The 27,149-nt window shown below is 48.7% G+C and overlaps 1 protein-coding gene across 2 annotated transcripts in view; it reads right to left on the bottom strand.

The window, feature by feature from the left end:
• Olfml2b (olfactomedin like 2B) overlaps window positions 1-27,149 on the bottom strand; it is a 37,202-nt gene that overhangs the window by 8,377 nt on the left and 1,676 nt on the right. The window contains exons 2-6 of one of the 2 annotated variants that reach the window (XM_026779618.1): window positions 25,410-25,673; window positions 23,503-23,610; window positions 11,532-11,708; window positions 6,731-6,962; window positions 5,048-5,566 (exon numbers count right to left, since the gene is read on the bottom strand). In XM_026779618.1, coding sequence (XP_026635419.1) covers window positions 5,048-5,566; window positions 6,731-6,962; window positions 11,532-11,708; window positions 23,503-23,610; window positions 25,410-25,673 — 1,300 coding nt within the window. The remainder of the gene's footprint in view (window positions 1-5,047; window positions 5,567-6,730; window positions 6,963-11,531; window positions 11,709-23,502; window positions 23,611-25,409; window positions 25,674-27,149) is intronic. The other variant, XM_005348781.2, reaches the window with a different exon arrangement.

The raw sequence follows: 27,149 nt of genomic DNA, 5'->3' as shown, positions 1-27,149 counted from the left end.
AGAGGCACTGAGTTCCTGGGTCCTCAGTCTTTCTGGAGCCCAGGCTGCCGCTTGACATCACCAGGAACTTCCCTCTCCCCATCTTAGAGCTACACCACAGTGTCCAGAAAAACAATCCCCATTTACCTGTGCTAGAAACTTCCTGAGGTTTAAGCTTCCTTGAGGATAGTGCTGGCTATCTTAGGCCATCACAAAGCCAGGTCTAGAAACCTGGGGTAAGATATTCCCTTTAGAGGCTGGGGAAGTAGTTCTCATGTGTGAAGCCCTGGGTTCTATCCTGAGCACTACATAATCCCTGGTGTGGTGATGCACTCCTATAATTCCAAAAGTCAAAAAGTGTCTGGAGGACCAGAAGGTAAAGGTTGAGGCTAACCTAGGCTACACTGCCTTTAAAACCGCGTGAGAAGGTCAGGCAAGGTAGCAGACACTTTTATTCCCAGCATTTAGGAGGCAGAGGCAGGAAAATCTGAGTCATTCAAGTCCAGCCTGAGCTACATAGCAAATTTCAGGACATTCCAGGACAGTGGCAAAACCCTGTCTCAAAAGCAAAACAAATCTAAACAAATAATCTTAGTACTTGGGAACCTGAGGCCAAAAAAAAAAAAAAATTATGACCTGGAGGCCAAATTTTGTTTTGTTTTGTTTTAGGGAAAGAAAAGAGAAAAGAAACACATCTTAAACTGTGCAAAAAATCAAAACTGCCACTCCCCCCCAAAAAAAACCCAAATAAATGACAAAACGAAATAGCAGTCCACCCTTGCCAGCAGCAACCTAGTGGCCTGTACCTCTTCCAGCCAAATGACTTTTATTCAGCTGGTGACTGGGAGATATCAACACATCATGTTCTTGCTCAGCCAGGCACAGAAAGTCAGGAGTTTGCGGAGAGGATCCTAGGAACAGGACCTTAGCCACACTAACCGCAGCCAGTGGGAGGCGCTGGTCAGCAGAGGAGAAATGACTACCCAAGGAGCAGAAAGAATTGAAGGGCCAGAGGACAGGGAGGACAGACATAAAACACTGCCATCCAGGTACGGCATGGCCCATGCAACCATGAACACACAGCCTTCAACATTCCATCCTGGATAGAGGAGGTGTCCACAAGGTCCTGCCTTTCCCTGAAGAGCTGTTGTCTGCTAATGGTTGACGGAGGGGAACTAGTCAGGAAGATGGGGTTGAGAGAAGAACGAGGGAGGGTGAATATAACCATAATGCATTGTATATATGCATGAAACTATCAAAAAATAAGGGGAAAAATAATTCCTTCCCTGGACCACTCTCTTGTCCTATTCTTGGCATCCAAACAATACACTGTATCCATCACTGTCCAAGGTTTTTTTGTTTTGTTTTGTTTTGTTTTTTGTTTTTCTGGGTAGATAGAAGAGGCAGGAACCCCAGTGCCTTTGAAACAACATCCCCTGCCAGGGTCTACAAGACTCAGTCCAGGCAAACAGAATATTGAGCACCAAGAGAATGTGTCCCCAATATCCAGCTCCTGTCACCAGGTAAATGGGGGTCAGGACACAGATGTTCTGGGCATACCAGCTGAACTCCTAAGAGAACTCCAGACAAGTACCTATTGGTAATTACACTGGTTTAAAAGTCCATTGGTGGAAAATCTGCCAAGGCAGGTAGGAGAGATTGGGAGATAGGATCCAGGCTGGAAACAGTGGGGAGTTTGCCTTTGGCTCTTGTCTATGAGAGCAGAGGCTCCCAGGCTCAAACCCAATGGCCTCAAGATCAAAGGTTTGTAGACCTCATCTGTAGGCTGTCTTCACAGTGAGTTTTTCAGCTACCAGCAGAGGACAGTGGGGTCAGAAGGTGAAAGAGTTAAAGGAACTTCCCTTCCCACCCAAGTGCACCAGGAAGCTGAATGGTGGAGTATGGAGCCAAGGGATCTGGAAAGGTGAAGAATCTTAGGGCTGTGGTTACAGGGTAACCTGAGGGTAGCATGGCAATTATCCATGCAGTGGGAAGAAAAATAAGAGAAAAAGAAGGAAAGAAAAAGGAAGGGCAGAAGAGGAGAGAGAGGAGAGGAAGGGGAAGGAGGGAAGGGGAAGACAAGGGATGAGAAGGGTAAGGAGGAGAGGAAGGGAAAGAAGAGGAGAGGAAAGGAAAGGCTGAAGAGATGGTTCGGAGGGCACAAGTATGAGGACTGGGGTTCAGCTCCCCAGAACCCACTTAAAAGTCAGGGGAGTGTGTTTGTTGCCTGTAGTCTCAGCATTCAGGAGGCAGATTCCAGGGGCAAGCTGGCCAGCCAGACTCACCAGACCCCGAAGCTCCAGGTTTAGTGAGAAGCCCTGTCTCAACAAATAACATGGAGTGCTATCAAGGAAGATGCCTGGTGTCAACTTAGGACTGTCACACATATGTGTATACACATCCATATACACCCGTAAGCACATACACACATCTCACATAGAGACAGACACAGACATACACACAGAGAGAGAGAGAGAGAGAGAGAGAGAGAGAGAGAGAGAGAGAGGGGAGAGGGAGGGAGGGAGGAAGGGAAAGATAGAGAAGGAAGGAGGGAGAAAGAGAGGAATACAGAGAGAGGAAAGAAGAGAGATGAATGGAGGAGAGGAAGAGGGAGAGAGAGAAAGAATGAATGAAAGAGAAAGAGAGAACAAAACAAAACACTTTCTCCTTCTCCAGCACTATCTCTGCCACCTAAGAGCTGCCTTCTTGGTGAGCCTGCCTGAGACTGTGCCCTGAGATCCTAACCTTACTACCTGTAGTGGTTTGAATGAGAATATCCCCCACTGACTCTTATGTCTGAACTCCTTATCTCCGGTCGGTGGAACTGTTTGGGAAGGATTAGGAGGTGTGGCCTTGTTGGAGGAAGTATGTCACTAGAGCAGGCCTTGAGAGTTCAAAAAACTTTTGCCATTTCCAATGTTCCTTTTGTCTCTGCTTCCCGCATGAACATCAGGATGTGAGCTCTCAGCTGTCCCTGCTACCATGCCTTCACTTCAGCATCATGAATCCTAACCCTCTGAAACCAGAAGCCTAGCTAAATGCTGTCTTTTATAAGTTGCCTTGATCATGGTGTTTTGTCACAGCAAAAGAAAAGTAATTAAGACACTACCTGTCCCCTGCTCCTTCTCTGTCATTTTTTTCTGAGACTTTCCCCCAATTAACATGCCTTACTATAGTACAGCCTTGTAAATTTCCTCAGAAAAACCACAGAGCATCATGAAAGAAAAGACAGTCAGCAAACTGCTCACTTCATTCCAGATTCAAAGGAAGGTCAGGCTTTGCCAAGATCACTTTGCTGCCAGCAGCAGGGACAGGAAAGAAGGTACAGTGCCAGATGTGCGGCCTTCGGTGGGTGCCCCTGTACTACTTCGTTCTTGGAAGTAGCACCATATGCTGAAGAGGGACCAGGAACAGGGTTACCACAGGGATGGTAGCTGGGAAAAAGGGAGTGAGGACAATGAGACAGACCTTGCCCTCTGCTAAAGCAAATGGATTTCCCAAATATTTGACAGGCCCGCCACTCAACAGTGTCACCCCATCACTCAACAGCGTCACCCCATCACTCAACTGCGTCACCCCGCCACTCAGTTTTTTAACTTAGGGTCTTGTTATATAACCCAAGTTGGCTTCAAACTGGAGCTCCTCCTATCTTGGCCTGGTGAGTCCTAGGATTTCAAATTCATGCCACCATACCCAGGTAGTCAGCTACTTCCTGTGACTAGTTCTATTTGCCATCCCAACCCCCTGCTCCCTGGTTTCCTTATTCTCAGAGTCATCTTGTGGCCATGGAGCTCTCTGAACAAAAGGCCTTGTCTTCGCCTTGCTTCTAGAATGTACCTTGAACCATTGGACCTGCCAGTCTGAAGGCTCTCTTTTTCTGTCTTCATAGAACACTACCATTCATTCTTTCAAACCCAACTCAAAGGACAACTTCCTTAAAAACTCTTGCCAGCCTTCCCAGCAGCCAGCACAGTGCCCAGCTCACGGTGGGTGGTGCCATCTCTGGGCAGGTGGTCCTGGGTCCTATAAAAAAAAGCAGGCTGAGCAAGCCATGATCAGCAAGCCATGATCAGCAAGCCATGATCAGCAAGCCATGATCAGCAAGCCATGATCAGCAAGCCAGTAAGCAACGCTGCTCCATGGTCTTTGCTTCAGTTCCTGCCTCCACACTCTTGCCTTAAGTCCCTGCCTTGGCTTCCCTAATGATGAGCCAAATAAATCCTTTCTCCTTGGGTTGCTTTTGGTCATGATGTTTTATCCCAGCAATCATTAATCAATAAAATGCCCGAGAGACTCGCCTATAGGCCAATATTATGGAGTCATTTTCCTCAGTTGGGATTCTCTCTTCCCAAATGACTCCAGCTTATGTCAAGTTGCCATAAACTAACCAACAACCTGCCTCTACTTTGCTGTGACTCTGGGACCACTGGCAATAAAAATCCTCTGCTGGTTCATGTCCTGGTAACCTTGCTGTGGTAAACTCTATTCGGGTGCTGATGGACACTTCAGTATCCATCACAAACTCACTGGATCAACTGATGTTTGGAAAACTCATCCATGACAGTGAGGATTTCATTTTATTCATTCATATGTATTTTAGAAAGGAGATTACTAATCTTGTCATTGACACATTCAGATACATAAACACTTCAGAAATGTCCAAACGGCAGCCCATGGATAAAGACAGTCAAAATTACAGTCCTATACAAACTTGCAAACTTAATTAAAAGATTTTTTTTGTAGGTTTTGTTTTGTTTTTTGATTGTTTGTTTCTTTCTTTGTAACTCTCTAGCAGAGTTCTCCAGTATTCTGCAGGTGACAATGTCATGTTACATCAAAAGGTTGGCCATGCTGCTAGTTGTGAAAACTGCTGGCCAGAGGGAGACCCTCCCTGGCCTTTCTTGCATTGCTTTGGCAGAGCTGAGAGTGAGACCCAAGGCTTCGCTCATGCCAGCCCAGTGCTCGGCCGCGGCTAGAGGCCTAGCTTCCTGGTCCCCATTCTCTACAGCGTTCTCTACCTTTTACCAAACCGACCAGAGGAGATCTAATGCAGGGGTGAAGAACTCACCTATGACATTCCGGATGTCATCTTCTTCTTCGGGGCTCAGGACAGGGCTAGCAGAAGTTGCTTCCTGCCCTGTCGTCTCCTCTTCTTCAGGCATGTCTGTCCCAGCTGTGTCCGGCAACCCTGGGATCAAGTGTGGTGCTTCCACAAATGTGTCCTCAGGAACCATTTCTGGAGCAAGGGAGGCTGGAAGTGGTGGGATGGCTGTGTGGGCCACGGTGGTGGGTGGGACGTGAGTAGAAGACATCGCCCCCTTAGGTTCTGGAAACACCGTGCTACTTTGTGTGGTTGCCAAGAGCTGTCCAGCTGAGGCCTGGTCAGGATCAGCAAGGCGGGCTGCTGAGGCAGAGCCCTGGCCTGAGGACGAGAATGTGGCCTGGATGCTTGCATCAGTTGTTACAGCAGCACCGTGGCGAGTGGGTGCTGGCCTCCGGGTGGCACTTGTCAATAGGTCTTCATGCCTCAGGAGCTGATCTTCAATCAGCAAGTCCACGCCAGTGTCGCCACTGGAAAGCTCATCATCTGTGGAACAAACACAAGACTCATTTGTGGCCTGGGGCAAGGAACAACCTGACCAAGGATGGGGGGCAACTGGCAGGTGAATGGGGTTCCTTGCTGCAAAGTGGCAGTGATTTTGAAGAGGGAGTGCTGGCAAAATTTCACCTTATCACTTTTATTTTCTTTTTGGCAGTTGAACCTAGGCCTCGTGCGTGCTATACAAGTCCTGTAGTTGAGGTCTATCCCAAACCATTCTGGTTGGGGACTTAGAAGATGGGCAAGAACATGGTTAGAAGGGCAGTGTTTTTCCTTGGGAGTCTGTGAACAAATTGTTGCTATTCTTACCCCAGCTTTGTGGGGGACTGGGGAGGAGCTTGTCCCAGAAAAGACATGGGAAGTAAAGATTCATCAGAGGAGACAAGAGTCTAGGTGCAAAAAAATTAGCCAGAAAGTTAGTTTTCAGATGTTCATTGAGAATACCAGGAGGTAAGAGAAACTGCAAGAGGCAGGCAAGAAGAAGGCATCCCAGGGGCTGGACGGGAAGCGGGATTTGGAGCGAGCTCCCGCCATCAGTAACGAAAAACACAGCTAAAGCGGGCGAAATGACTCCGCAGCTTCAGGCTGAGAATAAAGCAGCGGACGGAAGAACAAGCTGAAGCAGGGAGGCAGCGTGGAAGGCTGTTTCCAAATCCCAGTGAGGAAAAGAGCTGGCTCAGGGAGGGGGAATAGTGGCTTCCTGGGAGCTTTGGGCGAGGAAAAGAGAGATGACGGCAGACGCGGAGACAGCACAGAAACAGGCTCATCTATTCCTTATGAAAAGGCAGGAAGGTTGAAGGTGGACGGGGGCAGGTGCTGGACACTCAGCCAGCCTGATGACCCTGGAGAGGAGCAGATGGCAGAGCCTACCAAGTGTCTCTAAGGAAGTCATTCTGTCCTGGCCTTGGTTTCTCCATCTGCAAACAAGGACTGGACAAGAGGATGCAGAAGTCCCTCCAGCTCATCTATCCTTGGCCATGGTGTCTTCTGAAACCCAGAAAACTTAGGTGACCTGCCCAAGGTCTCTCAGCAAACACCTAGGTAACTGAACACTGCGCTATGGGCGGTGTGTGGAGCCCCATCTCTGCAGGATCCAAATGGCCGTTTCCTCCTTGCCCTGCCTCTGGGGCCGTCCCGCTAACCCGGACTCACGCTGCTCTTCAATGTCATTTTCCTCCTCAGAGACCTTGGCTTTATAGTAGGTGATTCCCCTGATGACGGTGGGCTTGGAGGCCAGCCGACCCCTCAGGTACACCTCTCTTTGCAGGGGCTGCTGTGGCTTCGTCACTGCAGGGGGAGCCAGCGGCTGCGTCCTCAGGAGTTCAATGGAGTTGATCTGCTGGGACACGGTCTCCTCCTGCAGAAACCGTTCTTCATACTGTTCCTCAGAGGGGACAAAATGAAAGGACAAGTCACTCACTGGTCAGAGAGATGGGACAGGACAGACGGTGCTGGAGCAGAGGCAGGAGGATCTCTGTGAGTTCAAGGCCAGCCTGGTCTACAGAGCAAGTTTTAGGACAGCCAGGGCTATACAGAGAAACCCTGTCTCGAAAAAACAAGCAAAAAAAGAATCAGGCTTACTTTTTATCATGTCCATTCACAGATGAAGAAATCAAGGCACAGGCCTGGTGTGCTAATGCATGTCTTTAATTCTAGCACTTTGGAAGCAGAGGTAGGTGAATCTCTGAATCTGAGGCCAGCCTAGAAGACTTCTCCAATGTTAAAAAAACAAAACCAAAAACCTGTTTTTGAGTCACAGACTCAATTCTCAAGGGAAATAAGATTGCACTTCCAAGACAGATGCTTTCCATGAGCACTACTGAAGGAAGCTGTCCCTTCTTTAGACTGTGAGAATTTGAAAGAGAAGAGGCCATCCCATGATCTCACTTCCCCAGGCAGATGTTCCTTAATATCTACTAAAATTCTGAATCATAATAATCCCAAGGAACCACCTCCATTTATGATTGGCATTTGATTTTGTCAAGTGACATGAAGCCTCAAGATAAGCATCCTGGAGTCTGGGAAATCCCGAGGACACGATGAGAATGTCACCTTGATGGCGCTGGCTGTGCTGAAAAATTACCTTGCCCTTCAGAGGCTATTGCCACACACTGGCCTCCTGAGTCTGTTGTGTGACAATATCACGATAGCTTCCCCAGGCAGGACCATTACCCACTTGGCGAGCAAAGAACTGTGGGTGCAAGATTTGTACTGGCTGGACTCAAAGTCAGGGCCACCTTGCAGGCGACTCCAGCTCTCAGGAGTAGGAGATCGTGAGTGTGGGAGCACGGGGCCAACCCTGCTCTCCCGAGGATGCCAGTGGCTGAGGACAGAGGTCACCAACGCTATCAGCCTCCTCCTTGATCAGAGGGGAGGGGTAAGGTTCCTTAAACCCCAAACTTCCAGGCCTTGGGAGGAAGGCCCTAATAGAAACAGCACCCAGGGTAGGGCACAGTAGGGCTTTATCCACTCCTTATTAGTTACAGAGGTCCAGCCATCATGACAACACCCTGTCACTGTGTGCAGAGGGGGCAAACCAGGCTTTTGTTCTGACCTTTAAATCCAGCCTGGAGAAAGCCTGACATGCTCCCTTCCCACTACAACTCACGTCTGTACTTGTTTTCCCGTGACGAAAGTTTTGCCAAATGGTGCAACAGATACGGCAGACCCTAAATATGTGTGTCTCTCTGGCACATAGTGGTGACAGGCAGTTGGAAGGATGTGTACACATTGTTGCCAGTCTCCCTTCACTGGAGTCAAAGAACTGCCCAGGAGAACACAAAGCCTGCTAGGGTGTCAGCAGTGATCTGGGCAGCGTCCATCCTCCATGCCAGTTCCCTGGGTCTCCCTCAAACCTCTGCTCTTGTAAGGTAACCTCTCCCACAGGAATGGGGACGTCTGTTTGCTGGTCATGCCACTTTAGTGAACACCTATTGCGGCCCAAATCCACTATTTGTTATTTTTAGTCCTCACAAAAATGGAGCAATGTAACATTACAAAAATTTCATCAACGAGAAGACATTTGGTAACTTAGTTGAAAGATCACTCAAGTGAAGTGGCTGAGGAGGATACAAATGAAGTCACACAATCACCATCTAGGCCTTGCTGTCACTTCCTGGGCCTATGTTCTTCCTTACACTAAGCCACACTGGTTGTAACCGCAAGACTACTTGCTTGTCATCCCCAAAGTGGCTCGCATCCCCTTGTCCCCAGGGCTGTGGCCTGGCAACTGCCCAGCAGACGTGGAAGATGTTTCCTTTCCCAGTGGAAAGAGCGGCCTGTGCGGCTGACAGGCGGCCCCTGCCGCAGCCCCTACCTCAAATGCCCAGGGGCATCTAATTGATGCTGGCCCTGGCTTCCCTCTGTGTTACAGAAGCTAGCTGTCATTCCTTTGTGGCAAACCTCAGGAACTGTCGTCAGTTCCAGGAGCTCGGGAAAGGGCAGGGGCTGCAGTTCTTGGTCCCAGCCAAGGATATGGAGCAAGACAGTGGACAGCCTTTGCCAGACAACATATAATTTCCTTGGATTCACTGGCGACAAGTTGAACTGGGTGGCAGCTGCCCCCACCATGCTCTGATTGCCTCTCTCTGTTCATCCAAGAGTCTGCCAAATGACTTCATCTCCTGGCATCTAGTGTTTCTACTCCTACTCTGCTGCTCAGCCTAGCCTCTGAGCCCCTCCCTCTGCCACACTTCTAGACAAAGCCCGTGCTGAAAGACCACCGTACAAATAATCACTTGCTATTCCAAGAACTTCCTGACACTATCTGCAAAAGCCAAAGATCAACAACTAAACCGTTTCCCCTGCTGCAGCATGGTGCTCACCAAAGACACAGGGCTGCAGGCACAGGGAGACAATGAGTCTACCTTTGGGCCTCCTACACTACCAGCCTGGCTAGGTGGGTTGTGCTAACTTCAGCACTGTGCACTGTGGGGACTTAAGGAAGGATGTGGACTTTGCTGAGCAAGGAGGAAAGGAGTTTGATGTGTTTGATTTGGTTTGCCCTCAGGAAATCTGAGCTGGGTTCCTGAACATACCACAGAATGTATCATCAAAACAACAGACGAAATTCTCCGGCTTAGCTGGCTGGCTGGGAAGCTGGAAGCAGACGGCAAGGAGTACTGGCCGCACTGGACAGTAGGAGACTGAGATGAGGGGTACAGGATCCAAGTGGGGAGCAAGTGCCCTCAAGCCTCTTTCTGGTTCCCCAAATCTCCTGGCTTTGGGGTTACAATCTTGGGTTCCCTCAGGGGTGACCCACCAGGCAGGCTAAACACATGTTTAGTGGCCAACGTGTCAGGGATACTCAAACACGAGAAAAAGTATTTCTGAAGAAATATAATGTTTCAAAAACATAAAAAGCCAGATAATTATTACCCTTTCTCATTTTTACAGCATAGAATCACTTTTGACTTACATCTTGGGGAAGTCCACAACCATACTTTTCCAGTGCTTGTAGCCTCAAAGTCCTCTTCTCTCATTTTGCCTTCAGAACATATGTGCCCCAAAGTTCCCAGACCCACCAGGTATGCTTGCTTGGCCCCACTACAATGAATTTCTTTACCCAAGAGTTCTGGGCCTGTAATCTGGGAATGTAGTTTGCTTTGCAAAGTGCTTATCTTGCACAAAGTCCTGGGTTCAGTCCTTAGCACCTCATAGACCAGGCACGTTGGTCTACAGATTCTGTAACCCCAGCATCTGGGAGGTGGAGGCAGGAGGATAAGGAGTTCAAGACCATCTCTGGCAACACAGCAAGTTTGAGGCTAGCCTAGGTTAGCCTAGGCTAACCAACAACCAACCAAAAGAAAAAAGATCCTGAGTCCACATACACAACCTTCCTTCCTATCCAAATTCACAATGACCCAGGCCACAGAATTCCACAAAATAATGTGGCCTGCTAGTTTGGATCTTAAGTTCTCCCCTCAAAGGTCCATGTATTGAAGGCTTAGTCTCAGGCCTGTTGTTTTGTGAGGTGGCGCAAGCTTTAAGACGTGGGGCCTAAGTCGGGCAGTGGTGGCTCACACCTTTAATCCTAGCACTCTGGAGGCAGAGGCAGGCGGATCTCTGTGAGTTCGAGACCAGCCTGGTCTATGAGAGCTAGTTCCAGGACAGGCTCCAAAACTACAGAAAAACCTTGTCTTTAAAAAAATAAAAAATAAAAAATAAAAAAGGACATGGCCTAGTGGGAGAAGTCAGATGAGGACTCTAACCCCTTTCCACTCCTCCTTTGCTTCCCTACATGCTGGGGTGACTGGCAGGGCTTTACAGCTGGGTAGAAGCAGCTCTGCCTCTGCTTTCCAATTGATCCAAGATCTATGTCCATCTGTAAGATGGGGTACTGACCTGTATCTGGCCTGCTTTCCAGAACTTCAGTGATGACCACACAGTGATGACAGTGGCTAAACAAGTCCCTTATAAGCAGGAGGACCATATTGTTTATTGTCTCCAAGCTGAGACATTTCTGAGAGGGAAAAATGTCATGATGCCTGGACAGGTGCAAACCTGATGCTCCCAGGGATGAGAGCACATATGTCCTACAAGGACATGCTCACAAATATCAGTCATGATGCCTGGACATATTGTTTATTGTCTCCAAGCTGAGACATTTCTGAGAGGGAAAAATGTGCTATATCAGTCATGATGCCTGGACAGGCGCAAACCTGGATGCTCCCAGGGATGAGAGCACTTATGTCCTACAAGGACATGCTCACAAATAGGGGCATTGTGAGAATGGTGCCAAGGCTCAGAAGAGATCCAGATTTGAGCACCAACTTCCGTCCTTACTCGCTGAACTTCCCTGGCTGTCAGTTTCAAGTGAAGCTGGGTTAATCCCTGCTCATCACACCTAAGGAGCTGTTACACAGAAGAGAGACCCTGGCTGTGGAAGGACTAAGCCCCGAAGAGCTCTTCCCGAAGCAGATCTCAGAGATGCCCTGGGGGTGTGGGGTTGTACCTCTGGGTGGGCGTAGGCTGCAGCCGCATCCCTCTGCAGGGCTGAGCGGATGTCGGGCATGCTGCCTCGGAGGTTTTCAGAGCAGTTCTCTTTGCTTCGCTTATTCATCTCGGTTCGAATTTCTTCCACGTCCTCTTTGATTTGCTCGTTTTCCTTGGTGAGATTTTTAGAGACTTCCTGAGGGGGGGGGAGAGTTTTTGAAAAGAGAATACATTAAAATGTTTTGGAGACAGGCAACAGGCAACTAGCTACCATGAGATGTGTAGGCGTGGAGATAGGCAGCTATGGAGCTACATGGGATGGCTCAGAGTGAGGCTCACCAGTCTGGGAACCAGTGACGGGCACCCAGTGTTTCCAGCTCTGAGACACCCAACTGCTAAGCATGCCCAGACTACCCCAGCTTCCTTACTAACAGCACTGCCATGGCCAGGGCACCCGGCAGGCTCTTTTTTGGCTCTTAGTATACAGTGTTCTTACCAAGTGATGAAGAACAGTGCCAGCGATTCCATTCACTTGCACAAGTGAATCAGTCATTCAGTGGATGAAAGAAGTGACTTTAGAACAGTTGGTGGGAGAAAGGAGTGTGCTAACTGCTTTCCTGTGAGCGCAGACCATTCGTTCCCGCGCTTTTGGATCACTCACCCAGAAAATGGGTAGGCTGACTTCAGAGTTTCCTACCCATGCCTTAGAACGGCTGCCTGAAATGACCCCAAGGTGGCAGTTGCCAGGCTCTAACCCTGGTTCACACCACAAAGGGCCAAAGCTGCATCATGGTCAGCTGGCACTGCCTGAATGCCTGAGGCAGGCTCCAAATGCCCCCGGAGTTCTGTCTAGGGGAGGGGCTGCTGTCACAGGGGAGAGACACTGCAGCACATTCTTCACCTGACAGACATGACGGTCAGAACATTCGAGCAGGAGGAGTGTGGGGAGGTACCTGCCGAAGGCGGGCGTGGGTGGGATCTGAATCACAGAGCTTAGCCATCCCTTCTGCCCAGCAGTTTATTTTAGAGGAAGCAACTTCATAGAGATCCAACATTGTCCAATTATGGTCCTACACTAAGGCTTCTATAAGTCTCTACATGTTCTACGTGGGCTTTTGCAGAAGACCAGAGTTCGGTTCCCAGCGCCCACATCAGGAAGCTCACACCCCTCCTGTAATTGCAACTCCACAGAGATCTGACACCTCCTGCCTCTGTAGACACCTGCATTCATACGCCCGTGCCCACACACGGACACACAGGCACACAGGCATATAGACGTACACATAGTTAAAAATAATAAAAATAAAACCCTTCAAAATGTTATTTCTGAGTGGAGTTAGCAACATAGCTTTGCAAGAAAAGGTGCTTGCCACCAAGGGGGATGACTTGGTTTCAATTCCAGGGTGGAAGAAGAGAACCAGCTACTGCAAGCTGTCCTCCAACCTTCTCATACGTGCTGTGACATGTGCACATGTGTGTGAGTGTGTATGCACCTGTGTATGCCCCCATGTACAAATAAAAATAAAAGGTTTTTTAAAAGGCAGGATTGGGGATGTGGCTCAGCAGTAGAAGTAGTAGAAGCCTTGTCTATCTTTGATAAGGCCCCAGGTTCCATTCTCAGCTCTGAAAATAAATATAATAAAATAGGCTATGTAACTAGGGCTGGTAGCTCAGGCTTATAGTCTCAGTTACATAGGAGGCTGGAACAAAAAAAAAAGAGTACAAACTCAGGAGCAGCTGGGATCCAGAGCAGGCTCAAGGTCAGCCTCAGCAACTTACTGTCAAAACAAAAGACATAAAAAGAGCTGAGGATGTAGCCTGCAGTAGAACACATGCCTAGCATGTGTGAGGTCCTTGGTTCAACCCCCAGGGTCACATGTGCACAAAATCAGTTAAATTTAGATGTCAGATGTGTTCACCTTTGGGGCCTGATTTTTAAGTTCATGAGGTTGTTAGAGGAAGCAGCCGAGCAAAAGAGAAGATATATTTGCTCTCTACATTTTAACAGACAAAAGTGTAAAAACTTAGAGGTTTCAAAAGCAGAGCCCTACAGCCTAGTTGGTGCCACTAATGTCCTAGAAGGGAGCCTGGGTGGCTCAGAGCCAAGCTGATGTTCACATATCCAAGAGGATGGTGACACCCAGACACTGTGGCTCCAGGCCTCCTGTGGGGGTGGCCCAGGGGAGCGCAGTAGATTCTTGTTGAATTTTCCAGACTCCAGAACGGCCAGCGCAGCATTTGAGGGGCAGTTCGTCTTGCGCTCTATGAGAGCTCATCATGTTCTCCACAGCTTAGCCCACGCCAGGCTCTCTCAATGGCACAGAACTAGCTGTGAAAGCTACAGTCCGTGAGAAACGGGTCTCGTTTGGAGAAGTCACCAAGAATGAGAGCGTGTGGCCTTTTCCCGACAGGGCTTCAGGGGTGCCATGGTTAAAGTCATAGATTACGGAGGAGGGTGTCCGGTTCACACCTCACTGCTGCTATTCCTAGCTTGATGACCTCAGGCGAGTTATTTAAACTCCCTCAGCAACCATTTCCCATTAGCGAAATGTTGACAGTGCCAGCACGTGCCCTATACATGGTTATGAGGATGGAATGAACTGGTACATCTGACTGCAAAGAGAATATACTAGGCAGTTATTGTTCATAGCATCACCATTGGAACAGCACTCAGGCCTAACCTTTCCTATTACAGAGAAGTTGCTGAGGCCTACAGCATGGGTGCAATTTGCTAAATGTCATTAAAAGAAAAAAAAACTGGTAGAAGGCCAGTAAGATGGCTCTGATGGTTAAGTCACTTGCTTCAAAAAACCTGGAAAGCTAAGCTTCACTCCCAGAACCCACATAAAGTTGGAAGGAAAGAACTCGACTCCACAAAGTTGGCCTCTACACGTGAACCATGGCACACATACACACACCACTTTTACGCACCATCATGATAAATAAAAAATAAATAAATAATATGTAATATATAATATATAAATAATAAATATATAAATAAATAAAAATAAAATAATATAAATAAAAATAAAAAGTGGCAGAGCTGACTCATCACCCGACCCCCTGGCCTTTGCTCCTGAAGTTCACTTACTAGACTACTAAGGGTGCCCAGCCAGTCCAGCCCGTCCTCAGCAGTACCGAGCACTTCAAAGATGCCACAGCATCCCTGTAGTTAACTTTCAGATGCACGAAAGGTCCTATATCCACAGAGCAAATCAGGATGCTGGGCTTCCACAGAGCCTCACTACTCATAGTATGGACAAGAGGCCAGCACCATCAGCACCACCCCCTTCCCAGACCTGCAGGATCAGAACCCTCATTTCCCCAAAATCTCCAGGTGTGCTGAGTCCACAAAGGAGTTTGAGAAATGCTGCCTCAAATAGAAGTTTGGGCTGGTCAGTAAACAGAAGTAGGGAAAAGCTGTTTGTGACAGCCAAGGTCTTCCTGGGTGAGAGCGGAAAGATTCCTGGTCTCTGGCATCCTTGTGAACAAGCCTAGAGCAGCCATCTCTCCCATGGCCTCTTACTCTAAGCCAGAGAACAAAGGCCGGTAGCGCAGAGGCCCATTGTGTAACTTCTCTGTTAGTGCATGGATGCTGAGGACCACAGGGGTGGCTTCAGTGGGGGTGGCCCAGTGAGCAGGCATGGATGCTGAGGACCACAGGGACGGCTCAGTGAGGATCTCACTCTGGGGAAGGTCATCTTCCATGAGAAAGTAAACAACAGACCAAGAAATGAGAAAACACCAACAAGAGTAAAGAATTGTGGGAAACTAAATGGATGTGACACACAAAAAGATGCCAGTACTGAGTCCTCACCAAGGGCAGAGACAGCACTCCAAGAGGGCTGAGTTGTGCTTAGACCCACTTCCCAGCAAGGGCCCCAGGACTCCACCCAAACAGCTGATATTTTGGAGTGCTGTAGATAGTGGGGCACGTGGGCTTGAGTGTCTTTGTTATATGAAAAGGAGCCCTCTGATTCCTGAGCACCCCCAAACCTGAATTTCCAGTGCAGCAGCCCACAGGTGCAACTCCTGCCTCCTGTCCACTGGGCCCCAGGGGTTCCCTGCCCATTGGTTTATAGTCTAATTCTCTTTTTGATTTCACCAAGGTCTTTAGTTTGGATTTCCACAGAGGAGGGTTTGACGCAGGCCAGCTCTAAAAACCCAGAAGAGTTATATAGTTTATTTTCCTCGTGGGAACAGCAAAGCCTGTTGCCGCCTGAATAAACACTAGGCTGGAGGTGGCATCACCCCCATCAGCCTGCTGGATTAAGCCAGCTGATGTCCCTAGGGTGGCAGCAGCAGCTGCTGCCCCTTTGTGGCTACCTCTACCCAGCCACCTCCCATGCGTGGCTGCTGGCTCTCTCTGAGGCTCTGCCTTCATCACACCAAGGACCTTTCACGGGGCACTTCTTGGAGGTGTGTGGTGTGGCATTCACCCACTCAGGGTGCTTAGGATCCTACCCTGTCAAATGGGCAAACACCACACCCTCATGCCTCAAGCTCCTCCCCTCCGGGACAGCTACAGCCATGACATTTACGGCGTATACAACTTGGCTCAGGACGAACGCATTGAAGACAGCAAGAAGGGTGCCTATCTGGCTTACGCCAGCATTCTACATGGTCCTTGCCAAGGATCCTGGCGCCATGAAGTAGAGGGTGGGGAGGAAAAGTGAAAGAGCAGGCATCCCAGAGGGCTGGAACAGATGGCTGAACACAATTAAAGATCTGGAAGCTTGGCTAGGAGTCCCTAGACTAGGGAACCTGGGAGTGTTCACTGAAAGTGTCACGCACCAGAAAGACATGCAGTTGGGTATAGCATAGCAAGCTATCAGCTGAGAGCTAGCCCAGGAGGTCATATGGTGTCAGCGCTAACTGTAAGCGAGAGTACAAAAACCAGAGGGAGGGAGCACGCGGGCTGGGCAGGGTCCCTGGGCAATGTAGCAACAACGCATAGGTGGAACGGGGGTCAGCAAGGGACATTCATCAACACACTGCTCAGCATATACTTTGCATTGGTGTGGAAGCCAGTATACCCAAATGTGCACACTGGGGGCATGGGCGTGGGGAAGGGGTGTCCTCTGGGTGTAGACTCAACTCTCATAGCTATTGGACAAGGGTAGGCATGGAAGGTAGAGACAAAAGGTACGGTGCCTTACTTAGGACAGAACTACTTAGGGTGAGGGAGGAAGGTGGCAGAGCTCTGGCAGCTCTCTGTGGCCTTGCTTTACTAACCAGAATGAAGAATATGGACGGGGAAAGGCTCTGGAGGTCACAGCCTGGTATTATAGCCATGCCACCAACGGAACCTTTCCAAGCAGCTTGAAGAAAGAATGAAGGCATCCGCCGCACTCAGGCTTGTTACAGAGAGCAGACCAGGGGCTGTGTGTGACAGAGTGCCTGGGAGAGAAACAGGGCTGGACACATAGAGGTGGCGCAGCAGCAGAATGGCCTTTTCTGTCACAGTAGCAAACAGATGTGAAAGGAAAGGAGCGCTACGGTTGAGATGGCTGAGGCAGGGAGGGAAGAAAGAGCCCTGGGATACATTAGATACATGAAGGAGGAACCTGGGCCAGATTGCATGTGGGCCAGACCTTGCTCCCATGTCAATACATCAGCTACCTGGCAGGCACGGCTTGGTGTGCTCCAGGCTCGGGAGCTGATAGCAAGCGTGAAGTGGTCTTGCAGTTGTATTGTGAACTTGTGTAGGGGTGAAGGAATCAAAAGTGGGAGAGCTATGGTTCTTGTCAGCTTACCCTGGCTGTCCCCTCCTCATCTGAGCCCTTGGGGATACAACTCGGACCAGATGGCTAGGGACAGCCATCCCAGCTGACAGCTGTCACCCAGCTCCTAGTAAGAGAGGAGGGTAGGAAGAGCAGCTGTGAGCAGCCGGTGCGCCTGACGGCAGCATGGAAGGAAGGCTGTGGCCCAATCCCTCTGACAACAGCTGGTGGAGCAGGTGGACCTGGGGTGAGGGAGCCCTGGGCTGCTGCTCTAAATCCCTTCTGAACTAAACAGCTGCTGAGCATCCTGTGCATGTCAGGTGCTGCTGAGCCAGGCCTGCCTGGGGAACAAAGAGCACTATTACTACCCAGCTGCCCTCAGGAGATCCCCAGCCAGCTGCCCTCAGGAGATCCCCAGCCACCTGACCTCAGGAGATCCCCAGCCAACTGACCTCAGGAGATCCCAAGCTTGGAAGGGGGCTCAGATAAGTTCAGGTTCCTGGGGATGAGTTTCATTGTTAGATGAACCTTTAGACACTTACCCCCGAAACCAAGCCCCATGCTCCCTCATATCCTGGCAGTGATGAACTGTTCCTAAGCCAGTGGATGCAAGGCAGACTCCTATACCTTTAGCCAAGAAGAAGTAAAGCTTGAACTCCACAGTAGCAAATTAGATTTGAAGCATAGAAAGCCCCTGGAGAAGTGACATATTGGTTTGAACTCACATTAAGATGTAAATTGAATTAAGTAAAGCAGAAGGGTATACTGGAAACATTATAGCTGACCCTCTGCCTTTCCAGTGTGTACTGCAGGAGACGAAGTAAACGTTCCTCTCCAAAGCCGCAAGGGTAAAATGACCGCAGAATCCTTCTGATCAGGAGAGAGAGCACTTGGGGGTGTTTTGATGAACTGAGAGGTAGGGAGGAAGGGAAGATTGGAAAGAAACTTTTTCCCTAACTCGGTGCCAGCACTGCACAGGTGAAAATTACATTTCCTGTTAGTGTGAATGTGTATCCCCCTGAGTGAGGAATGCTCCTTTGATCATGCCTTCTGAGTCAGAACCACAGAAAGCAATAGATCTTCAGATTTCGGGGAGAATCTCATCAATGCCTGGGCCAGTGCATTCTAGGGAGAGGGCTAGTTCTGAGCCTGCAAAATCCAGCCAAGACTTCTAATCTTCCTCAGAGGAACACTATCTGGAGAAAATGCTTCAGCTGATGCAGTGTCCTCCCCAGTGCTCACTGGTGTACGGGGACAAAGGAAAAGCCACACACAGGCTCAGCAACAGAAACCTCGCTTCAAAAGATTGTAGGCAATCAAGTATTTGGTTTTGTTTCTTTGCTGTTGCTTGTGATGGTGTCTTAAGTCAACCAGGCTGGCCTTGAACTCCCTGTTCCCAGGAATTACCCTGAACTCTTGATCTTCCAGCTCCTAGCGGCTGAGGTGAGGGCTACCAGTTTGCATCATGTATTTTATAAGCATGGGCTATGCAGTCATACATATACAAATACATACACACGGCCATAGACAGGCATATCCAGACATGTGCACACAACTGTTTATAGGTGTCCTGCTGCTAGGGGTGGGGTTCCACAAATGTCCTATGAACTCACTCATGAGTGGCTTTTAGACATAAAGCAAAGAAAACCAGATTACAATTCACAATCCCAGAGAACCTAGACAACAAAGAGGACCCTAAGAGAGATATACATGGATCTGATCTACATGGGAAGTAGAAAAGGACAAGATCTCCTGAGCAAATTGGGAGCATGGGGATCATGGGAGAGGGTAGAAGGGGAGGGAAGAGGAAGGGAGAGGAGCAGAGAAAAATGTGTAGCTCAATAAAATCAATTAAAAAAAGAATCTTTACATCTATATTCATAAAAATAAATAACATTTAAAAAGATTTGCATATTTATGGGAATTTTATCCCATAGAAGCTCCACAACAGAGCTGTCTTTTAATCATCTTTCCTCCATCATTTTCTTCACCTCTGATTAAGCTCCTGGGAGCAATATGCGGTACTAGGTGTCACAGCCCACGCTTCTAACCCTGCAGCCTTTAGAATCAGCTTCAGTCTTAGACAACCTGGAAAGTCTCTGGGTCTGTGATACACCTGGAGCTGAGGGCGAAACTCTTTGCTCCCGTTGAATCGGTGCCACCTAGGTCTGTGTGCAATGAGCTGGGTTTATTGTTGCCCTTGGAAACTATGGGGTTCCCTCCTAAACTTCCTCTCCTCCCCTCTTCCAGCACTTATGCTGTGTCTACCCACCTTCCAACTCCACCTCCCCCATCACAGTCTCTGAATTCCCTTCCCTCCCCAGCCATTGGCAGGAGGCTGTCAGCATGAGTCTACCATGTTGAAGGCTGTTTCTTCTTCCTGCACCAGTTCTCAAAGTAGGGTGCATGAGTTTCAGGGCTCCCCAAAGTGAAAATGAAAGGTGTTTGCTGCTCAGATTTTGAAACCTAATCCAATAGTTTCACTACAGTGTATCTGCCCCTCCCCAGATTAGAAAGCCTGGCCTTATCAAGGATTGATGAAGTTTCATATCGACTTGGGGGAATATAAGCTTATACTCACTCGAGAAGACAGTTTGGCAATACCCCCTTAAAGTCTAAAACAGCAATTCTCAACCTGTGTGTCATGACCCCTTGGGGGGGTCACATATCATATATCCTGTGTATCAGATACTTGCATTACTATTCATAACAGTAGCAAAATTACAGTTATGAAATAGCAACAAAATATTTTATAGTTGGGGGTCACCGCAACATGAGGAACCTGTATTAAAGGAGCACTGCTTTAGGAAGGCTGAGAACTGATGCCCTCCAATAATTAATGGTCCACTCACTTTATTCTTTGTCTTATGCCATAGAGAATGCGAGCAGGCATGTGCCCAGGCACACCCTACACAGGGTTGGTCCTACACACGGGTGTTCCTGGGCTGTTCTGAATGATGGATGTGGAAATAATTCACATGTCTATCATCGCTGAACATATAGATAACATCCATATAGTATATCCATATAGCAGAATAGTACGGAGGAATAAAAACTGGTGAATCATAAAACACAGAAACAACAGAGTTAAATGTTAAAAATGTGAAGTTGGGGACAGCAGCTCAACTATACACGTTCTCAAAGACACACATGTGATCTATAGGAGTCTATATAATCAAAGTTCAAAAACAGATAAAGCTATCACACTTGGGACTCATCCTTAGATAATAAACTTGCACAGCAAAGCAGGGGGGGCGCTGGAGAGATGGATCAGTGGTTAAGAGCACTGGCTGCTCCTGCAGAAGGCAGGGTCCCGCTCCCAGCACCCACAACCATCTGTACAACCATCTGTGACTCTAGTTCAAGGGGATCTGATGCTCTCTTCTGACCTCCATGGGTACCAGGTACACAAGTGGCAAAAACTCAAATACATAAAAATGAAATCAATAAATCCTTTTAAAAAAACTAAAAAAAGAAAAGAAAAGAAGGAAGATGATTAAGCTTCCCTGGGAGTGAGCCTGGGAGGTTATGGGGGTTGTGAGTGTGCTAACATCATTCAAAATAAAAGCTAAACTAAACTCAACCCACAGGCAGAGCTGCCAGCGAGGATTTTACCGAGCGAGGAGTTTCTGACTGGGATTCATTTCTCCTCTCTTCCTTCCTCTTTCATCTGCAAATGAGGTTTCCATGCCTACACTCTCCTCTGTGCCCGAGACAGATGTGCACATGTGTGCCCACTTGTTCTGCCAAGCAACACACTTACTCTGAGAGAACAAATTCTCCAATCTGACCTCTTTGGTCTTGTCTGACCTCCAAAGAACTCCCCTTGGGATTCAAGAATCTGAAAGAAGTGGGAGCAGAATTTTACTTCAGTTCCTCCTACAGAACCGGGCTGGAGAGACGGAGTGTTTTTTCCATTTACCCACATTCTGCCTTTTCAATCACTGCTTACCCCAGACAGACGCCCTGCATAGTCTAGGATACAGCGTTTTACCTCATGGGTCAAAAGACTCCTGTCAGCACAGCAACCTGTTCCCTCGGGTTGCCTGGCTTGGGGAAAGCTCCCTGGAGTGGGACCTTCATACATATGGGAGACAGCCACATTTCCGTGAGAGACTCCTTTGGAAGAGCTATGGTTTTTAAACTCTGGTTAGGAAAAACTGATGCCGACAGGGCAGACAACAAGGACTGGAAGGAACTTCTGAGATTGATTAGAAAGAGCCCTGGACCAGAACCAGAAGGCCTGAACCAGAACCCAGCCCTAACTCTTGATTTCAGGCAAGCCATGGAATTTCCTGAGGGCTCACATCCTGCTCAGCTCATAGAAACAAATCACTAAATGTATATGGAATGTTTTAAAAAAAAAACTGTAAAATGCTGTGTAAATACAAGGACGGCTATTATAAAAGTCCAACGCTGGCTACCAAACGTGAGCGTTGAAAAGAGATACTCTCGTCACTATGACGATTGAGACAAAATCTCAGTGACTCAGTGCCATCCCGCTGGGCCACTGCACTGCCCTGCACCAGATTCCTCCCTCTTCCACCCCCAGCCAGAAGTGGTTCCGCTGCCACGGGAGCTGGGAATGGGCTTGGTCCATCTTGGGAGTCCATTCCACTGGCCTCCTCTGAGGATGGGTAACTGACCTTGGCCTCTGATCTCCTCTCACAGAGCTATCTTCCCCCAGCTGTCCTTGCTAGCAAGAATGGAAACTATGTGGCTGTCAAGGGCAAATGAAACTGTGAAGGGTGGCTGTTAATCGTTTTCTTAAAGGGATATCACACATTTGGACAGTGCTAGGGGACTCTGGGAACAGAGGCACTTTCCAGCTCTGGGCTCTGGTTTGACCCTTTGGAACCAATGCATTTGGAAGGGTCCTGTGTTTGCATGGGTTCCTGGAGTGAGATGGTAATGTCATTCTAGCTATCAATATCGGGTCTACTTCGCCAGGAAGTCCCTCTGGTGACAGTCGGCGGAGTAGAGCGAGCTGGTGTGGCCCATGTGGCTGCCTCACTCTGTCGACTGGCTCAAGCTGCAGACCCTGGACCTTCTTATCACACTTGGCAACTGAAGTCACTTTAGACCCACTAATGTCCCCAGAACAATGTTCCTATTCTGAAAACTTCTCAGCATGGAAGGCTCTAAACTTAAGAGTGACAGAAGCAGAACTGGGGTTAACTTTCTAGGAAAGGGTTTTGAGACAAGCCTTGCTATGTAATTCAGGCTGACATTGAATGCATGATCCTTCTGCTTCTGCGTCCCAAGAGATGCACAGGTGTGGAGGTCAGAGGTCGCTTGGGGAAGTCTGTATTCTCCTGCCACTATGTGGGTCCCGGGGATTGAACTCAGTAAAGGCGCAGGGGGCAAGCACCTCTAGCAACTGACTCATCTCACAGGCCCCTCTGGGAGTGTCTTTTACGAGTGAAGGGAAGGTGCTGAGCTAGCTAATCATGAATGCAGTGATTCATCTTCTCTGCCCAGCATTCCCAGCAGGGCATTGTGGGAATGTTTACCCTCGCCTCTCCTTGGTCGTAACTCAGATGCTGTGTTTAATGATTTGGATGTAGTTCCGTCGTGATTAGTGTACCTTTTGTCGCCCGGAAAATCATACAAAAGTGGGCCGGACGTCATGGGGGGGGTATGGCTGCTTGGTGGCGGCAGACAGAGTAACTCTGCTAACTTGGAGCCTGCTGCTCTTTCTTTGTAAACTAGAGATCCTCTCTTTCTCACAGCTACTAATCACTCAGCAGGGAACCTCCGATTCCCCATGATAGGACTCCCCAAAGCCTATCTATCCCATGAGGAATGCTGACATGTTTGTGGTCAGCAACCCATACATACTCAGCAAAACAGTTACAAATATTATTAAAGCCAGCACTTAGAGCAGCGGTTCTCAACCTGTGGGTCGCGACCCCTTTGGGATTGCATGGCCCTTTTACAGGGCTTCCATATAAGATATTCACATTACAATTCAAAACAGTAGCAAAACTACAGTTATGAAGTAGCAACGAAACAATGTGAGGAACTGTACTAAAGGGCCACAGCCCTAGGACTGTTGAGAACCATTGCTCTAGAGCCATACTCTGAAACGAACACAATAGATTTATTTGTGCTTGAAACAGTAACTCTTTGGGTACAAGAGCTAGACATCAGCCAGCAGCACCCGGTCCATGAGCTTCTCCCAGAGGGCTGAGTGAGCAGAACTAAAGGGTTCTATCCTTTGGGGCTCGCCTGCAAAAACAATAGTAAGACTGGACTCTTCCTTACCTCTTCCAGCTTATCCACGCGCCCCACCAGTTTGGTGGTGACTGAATGCAGCTTTAGGAGATCCAGGCCATAGAAAGCGCCTTCCAGCATGTCTATAATCGTGGACAGCTAAGGAACAAGAACAGAGGGTTAGTTAGTTCAGGTTCAGGGCTGGGGCCAAGAGAACTCCAGGAAAGAAGTTCTCTTTTGGGTCTCTATGTTGGAGGCTCTAAACGGAGGCCATGAGCCAGGTTTTGAGAGGCGCCCTTGGGAGCACATTTGTGTAGAAAAGGACACAGAAAAGCCCCAGCTGTGATGTGTATTCTGCCTGCAAAAAGTGAATTAGATAGATGACCTTACAGGAACATAAACCTGAGGTCTAGACGCTTTAACAGGTTGTTTGTGTCTGTTACAGATCAGGCCAGCTGCTTCCATTCTGCCTTTCTTACTAGACTCTAAGCTCCTCATCCCTGTTCTCTCTCTCTGTCTCTCTCTCTCTGTCTCTGTCTCTCTCTCTGTCTCTGTCTCTCTCTTTACTAGCAGGTAATTCCGAGTATGTCAACACCTCAAGGACATGCTTCTGAAACTCTTCACTTCATTCTAGACTAAACGCCCTGAAAGTCACCCAGTGTCTTCTCAGTACAGAAAACTAAACTGACCCTGGCTTATAAACAAAACAGTGGTCCATGTTTGAGGTGGCATCCTGCCTCAGGGCATACAGCCTTCACGTCTTTTCCAAATACTTCCCCTAATAACTTAGGCTGTGACAGCATCCAGGGCCTGCAGAGCTGAGGCAAAAGGAGAGGTGAGACATGAGAAAGCGCCTTCCTTCCAACCAACGGCCTGTGTGGGGGGGAGTGCTGGGCCACGCCTCTGTAATCTTTGCTCCCCATGCATCTCCTTGCTTTGCTTCCAAATGAAGAACTCCACACTGAAATGCTCAACTTTTAGAGGCTCTCTTCCCATTCCAGGGGAGCCTATAGCTGGTTAGCATGGACTTTGATAACTTTTCTGAGTCCTAACAGATTTTGCCTGGTGTGGTTCCAGAAATCCCCACAGGGTCCAATCCTAGAACTGAATACTGTGGTACTGGCTTCGGAAAGTAGCCCTGGAGAGAGCTACCACCCTGAGTCACATGGCCAAACCTGAGCCAGTCCTTGTCATGTTAAAAAGGTCTCTGCACTATCTCAGCGAGTGGGTGCCAGATCCCAGACCCAGCAGCAACACATCAGTCCTCCCTCATTCACTCATGGGCACTGTGCCAACTACTCAATGGGTGTCATCCATCAATGTTCCCAGATCCCCCAAGGCCCTCCAAACTGTATTCAAGGGCGCTGAACCCAGAGAAGCGAACGAGGACCATACAGCAAAGACTGGAACACAAGGCAGTCTGACCTCCCCACACTGCTAGTGAAAGAGCCAGAACAGGGCAGCTGAAGCCAACCAAGGGGCTGCCCACATGGGCCTAAATTTCCCCACTTACAAAACACAAGCCCGGGGTAGTAAAGACCTGACCGGAGCAAGTCACTCTAAGAGCGGTGCCAGGACCAAAGGGCTCACTCCTCTTTGTGCCTTTAACATCTTTTGTGTTCGTGGTAGGCAGACAGTAAATTGTAACAGCAATTTTCCTGGAGAACACTGAGTTCTTTTGGCCAGATGGGCCTGGCAGCTTCTCCAAGGCCTGGCTTCCCTGGTTGCATAGGAGGGGTGGGCATCGGGCAAAATTTTCTCCTCCCACTCCCATCTCTCTCTGACTTCAGAGATGAAAATGTCCAGCTTGTTAGATCAGCCTCAAGTCAACAATGAAGACTCAAGGGGCCAGACCTGAACTTCTTCGAAGACCTTCCATGCCCAGCCATGAATCGGTAGTCTCTTAGAACCCCCAGGGACCCTCTGATCCAAGGCACTTCCCCATTGCCAGCTCCTACCTTCAAATCTCGGCTGTCTGCTTCCCGAAGCTTCTGGAGCCTGAAGTCTCCCTCACAAGGATTGACGGCAGATGGGGGAGCAACACAAGCACATTTACAGGAGGAGCCTGAGGTGATGGTTTCCACAGTGTAGACATCTTCCTTTCTGGAAGCCCCTGTGTTGATCCTTTGGCAGGCGTCTCGGCCCAATGGTCTCACCACGCACTTGCATTGGCAGTCAGATCCCTCAGACACAGCCTTAACTTTGTCATAGTCTCCCAGCAACTAGACACACACATAGAGATGGAGTTGGAGGTATGCAAAAACAGGCTTCTCTAGGAGGCTGTCATTTCACTTTGTCAAATGCCCTAGCCAAAGGCTTTAGCCCTGAGCCATGGAGTGAACAAGTCATAGTTCATAATTCGCTGACACAGACATTTCCTTGAATGTACTCAGAACTCTGCTAGCACGTTGGCCTTGGAAAGCTCTCTATTTCTGGGGGTGGGGGTGGGGGCTTAGCCTTTTACCATTTAAAGAAAACAAAAACAAAACCAATCCTCATTGTTCTTTCAATAGCCCTTTGCTCAAATCCAGGTTTACATTAGAAACGGAGACAGAGTTGAAGGAGGAATGGGAAAGCTGGCCTTTGAACAATGAGGACTACAGGGGTCTCCTCCATTTCTTCGTTCAACACTTACAGAGCACCTCCTCAGGTCTGTGCGAAGTATCCTGAAAGGCAGTGATGGGCCAGGCAGAGAGCCTGCTCCCGGATAGACCACAGAAGTAAGGCACACAGACTAGACAGCGCCAAGTGCCCCTGAAGAGCAGGGATAAACTTGTGCTGGGAGCTAAGGCTCCATCTGCTTGGAGGAGGTAGTATTTGATGTGAGCCTTCAAAGACAGATTAGATTGACAGAGATCTGGTAGAGACAGGAAAAAAAAACAGATCCAGAAGTCTGTAAGGTTTACATAGCCTAAGTTTGACTACTGACCCAAAACTCTAGCCCCAAACCAGAAGAACTAAAACTAGTTACAATGTTAAACATTTCCTTCTGGGCACATGCTCCTTCCAGCCTCCTCATGCAGGCTTTCTGGGGCCCCTGGCATGGGAGAAAAGCCCTCATAAGTCCCATCATCTCATCTCCAATGGGCCTTATATCCTCAGAGCCTAGGCTCCTACCCTAACCAGGCAGAGGGGTTCCTTCATTTGACTAACGATGACAGCAGGCCGGCTTGGAGCCTGCCAATGTTCCTCAGGATACTGTCTGCGGGAAGAGGGCTTGTAATGTTTTCCTTGCAATGGTTGGGTTTCTTCTAAAGCTAATGTTTGCTTTAAGATTGTTGTCAAATACAGACGGGACCAAGTGGGAGAAGGAGGTGTGTGTAGTTCAGGGTGACTTAAGTAGCTAGTCTCTCCACGCTGATAATAAATCGTTCCTGTCTCCTTTCTGAAACTGCCTAGATTCCTAGGCAACCCTGCTCAGAGAACCCGGGATGGGTTCCTTCCCTTCAGGGGGCTCCGGTTTCAGGCAAACTTTTGTTTATGGTTTTTCCAGAGCCCCAGTGGGAGGAATTTTAAGTCTTTTCAATTGAAGGGTCAGTGTGAGGTTATGGGTGGGCACAGGGCATATGTTAGCATAATTATTAAAAGAAGAAACAAGCGTTTGATCAACCCTAAAGTAGGGATGACAGCTCTTTCTCTCTCTCCCTCTCCCTCTCTCTCTCTCTCTCTCTCTCTCTCTCTCTCTCTCTCTCTCTCTC

The sequence above is a fragment of the Microtus ochrogaster genome, chromosome 6, assembly GCF_000317375.1.
Source record: "Microtus ochrogaster isolate Prairie Vole_2 chromosome 6, MicOch1.0, whole genome shotgun sequence".
NCBI classification, from domain to species: Eukaryota; Metazoa; Chordata; class Mammalia; order Rodentia; family Cricetidae; genus Microtus; species Microtus ochrogaster.
This window is presented reverse-complemented; position numbering and strand designations above follow the sequence as displayed.